The sequence below is a fragment of the Palaemon carinicauda genome, chromosome 16 (genome assembly GCF_036898095.1).
Source record: "Palaemon carinicauda isolate YSFRI2023 chromosome 16, ASM3689809v2, whole genome shotgun sequence".
NCBI classification, from domain to species: domain Eukaryota; kingdom Metazoa; phylum Arthropoda; class Malacostraca; order Decapoda; family Palaemonidae; genus Palaemon; species Palaemon carinicauda.
This window is the reverse complement of record NC_090740.1, coordinates 117,921,452-117,924,459: the sequence shown is the minus strand read 5'-3', so window position 1 is coordinate 117,924,459 and position 3,008 is coordinate 117,921,452. Positions and strand designations below refer to the sequence as shown.

The 3,008-nt window shown below is 30.9% G+C and overlaps 1 protein-coding gene across 1 annotated transcript in view; it reads left to right on the top strand.

Moving 5' to 3' along the window:
• LOC137655111 (G-protein coupled receptor dmsr-1-like) overlaps nucleotides 1-2,155 on the top strand; it is a 90,088-nt gene extending 87,933 nt beyond the window's left edge. The window contains exon 7 of the mRNA XM_068388997.1: nucleotides 1-2,155. This exon is cut by the window's left edge and continues 43 nt beyond it. Coding sequence (XP_068245098.1) covers nucleotides 1-159 — 159 coding nt within the window. The 3' untranslated portion in view covers nucleotides 160-2,155.
• Nucleotides 2,156-3,008: the final 853 nt, after the last annotated feature.

Genomic DNA, 3,008 nt, shown 5'->3' with positions numbered 1-3,008 from the left:
CTGATCAACTCTTCCATCAACTTTATTCTCTACTGTGTCATGAGCAAGCAGTTCCGGGAAACATTTCTAGGTCTGTATTGTTGTAAAAAATCAGAACAGAGCTTTCGATCATGTGCTAAACCTGCGGTGCCTTGCAGTACAATGACTACTTACATTTAGAAAGTCTTTCTTGATTTGAAATGAACCTTCGTGTTTGTGGTGATGGACTCAAATTGGAAGGTTTGAACGAAGCAATGCAGTGAACAGAAAAGGCGGTAGGCACAAACCAGTAAAGTAGTAGACAGTTATAAAGAAATGACTACTTACATTTAGAAAGTTACGTCTTTTTGATTCGAAATGAACCTTCATTTTTGTGCTGTTGAACTCAAATTGGAAGATTTTATCGAAGCGATGCAGTGCATAGAACAGTGGTAGGCACAAACCAGAAAAGTAGTAGACAGAAAGAAATAACTACTTACATTGAGAATGTTAAATCTTTCTTGATTTGAAATGAATATTCATTTTTGTGCTGTTGAACTCAAATTGGAAGATTTTATTGAAGCGATGCAGTGAATAGAACAGTGGTAGACCCAAATCAGAAAAAATAGTAGACAGAAAGAAATGGCTACTTACATTGAGAATGTTAAATCTTCCTTGTTTTGAAATGAACCTTCAAGTTTTTGTTGATAGACTCAAGTTGGAAGGTTTGAAATAAGAGATGCCGTGAATAGAACAGTGGTAGGCACAACAAAGAAAAATAGTAGACAGAAAGAAATGACTACTTACATTGAGAATGTTAAATCTTTCTTAATTTGAAATGAATCTTCATTTTTGAGCTGAGGGACTCAAGTTGAAAGGTTTGAAATAAGTGGTACAGTGAAGAGAACAGTGGTAGGCACAAACCAGAAAAATAGTAGACAGAAAGAAATGACTACTTACATTGAGAAAGTTAAATCTTTCTTGGTTTGAAATAAACCTTCATTTTTGTGCTGATGGACTGAAGTTAGAAGGTTTGAATGAATCGAAGCAGTGAATACAACGGTGATTGGAACTAACCAGAAAAACTAGTAGACAGTAAGAAAGACTCGATTGCATAAAGTGCTGTTATGTATAGACCTAATTGTTCAAATTACTCGTATACTCATAAAATACGGAACATATGACGAATACATATGAATCATTGGTAGATTGGTATTTGGTGCTATTCATATGAACACTACAGAAAATACCTTAAAAACTATTAGTTTTGATAGGGTATGAAAAACGTAGGTCGTATTTCCGTGTATAATCTAATTGAAAAGGAGATTGTTGCTGTAATATCCGGTTTAAGTACGATACTTTTTTGAATTGCGAAAAATAAATGTCCACCAGTGATCTTTTCATATATTGTATTGTGTTCGTAATCTTAATTCACTCTCGTTTGTGTAAAAACTGAGCCCTTTACGATAGAGTGAGTTAATGGTAAATAGTATTATACTAAATATTATTATATTGTAAATAAGTGTTATATATAATAGTTAACCATTGTACAGCCTACTGGAGCTTGAAAGGATAATCGACTTAGAAAAAAGGAAACTTTTCTACCAAGAGTATCATCTATCCGTCAAATGCTGAAATACTTTATGATATTTTGGTGGTTTGAAGTTAATCGTAAACTATATATAACTAGAGTAACATATGAACACATAAAGAAATTGATACATACTGAATGAAGTGAGTATAAGACATGCAAGATTGAACAGTATATAGCATACATTTATGAGAAGATTTCTCCATATCACAGAGAAATTAAACCTATTATTATTATTATTATTATTATTATCATTATTATTATTATTACTTGGTAAGCTACAACCCTGTTTGCAAAAGCAGGATGCTATAAGCCCAAGGGCTCCAATATGGAAAATAGCCCAGTGAGGAAAAGAAATAAGGAAACACTACAAGAGAAGTTTAAAAACAATAGCAACATTGAAATGAATCTCTCATATATAAACTATAAAAACTTGAAAGTAAAAAGAGGATAAAAACTTCAAAATAATGAGAGGGAGAGAACCAAGATAGAATAGTGTTCCCAAGTGTACCCTCAAGCAAGAGATCTCTAACATATAAATTTTGTTATTCATTTCGATGCGATTTAATTTTGAAATAGTTATACTGCGTGTTTTGTTGTCATATGTATCCTGTAAGTGACATATGTAGATAAATAATAATATAGTTTACATATAATACAATTGGTATAATTATATCCCTGTCTTTAAAAAAAAAAAAAAGTTATATATTTATCAAAATGTTCACTAGACGCTCTACCCAATTCATTATCTTCTTGGATATCAGTATATTATAAAAGATGTATTTTAAGTTTACAGAAATTTAGATTTGAAAAATGTAGGAATTAATATTAATGGGGAGTAGCTTAACAACTTAAGTTTTGCAGATGCTTTAGTTCTATTTAGTGAATCATGGGAGGAATTACAAAAGTTGATAGAATACTTGAATAAAGAAAGCAGAAGCGTGGGACTGAAAATGATTATGAGTAAAACTAAGATAGTGTTCAATGAAAATGCAGAGAGACAACAAATAAGGGTTATGGGCGAACCTATAGAGATTGTTAATGAATATACGTACTTAGAAGAGACAATAAGAGTTTCCTCTGGACAAGAGAGAGAAATTAAAAGAAGGAAAAGAATGTAATGGATAACTTTTGGTAAACAAAATGAGATTATGAAAAGTAGAATGCCAATTTCTCTAAAATGAAAATATTTATTTAGATGGTCCTACCGGTATTAACTTACACATTAGAAACTTGGAGAATACTAAAGCCTTAGAACATAAACCCTTTTATGAAGTTCGTATTATTATTATTATTATTATTATTATTATTATTATTATTATTATTATTATTATTATTATTATTATTATTATTATTACAAGCTAACCACACAACCCTAGCTGGAAAAGCAGAATGCTATAAGACTAAGGGCTCCAAAAGAGAAAAATAGCCCAATGAGGAAATGAAATAAGAAAATAAA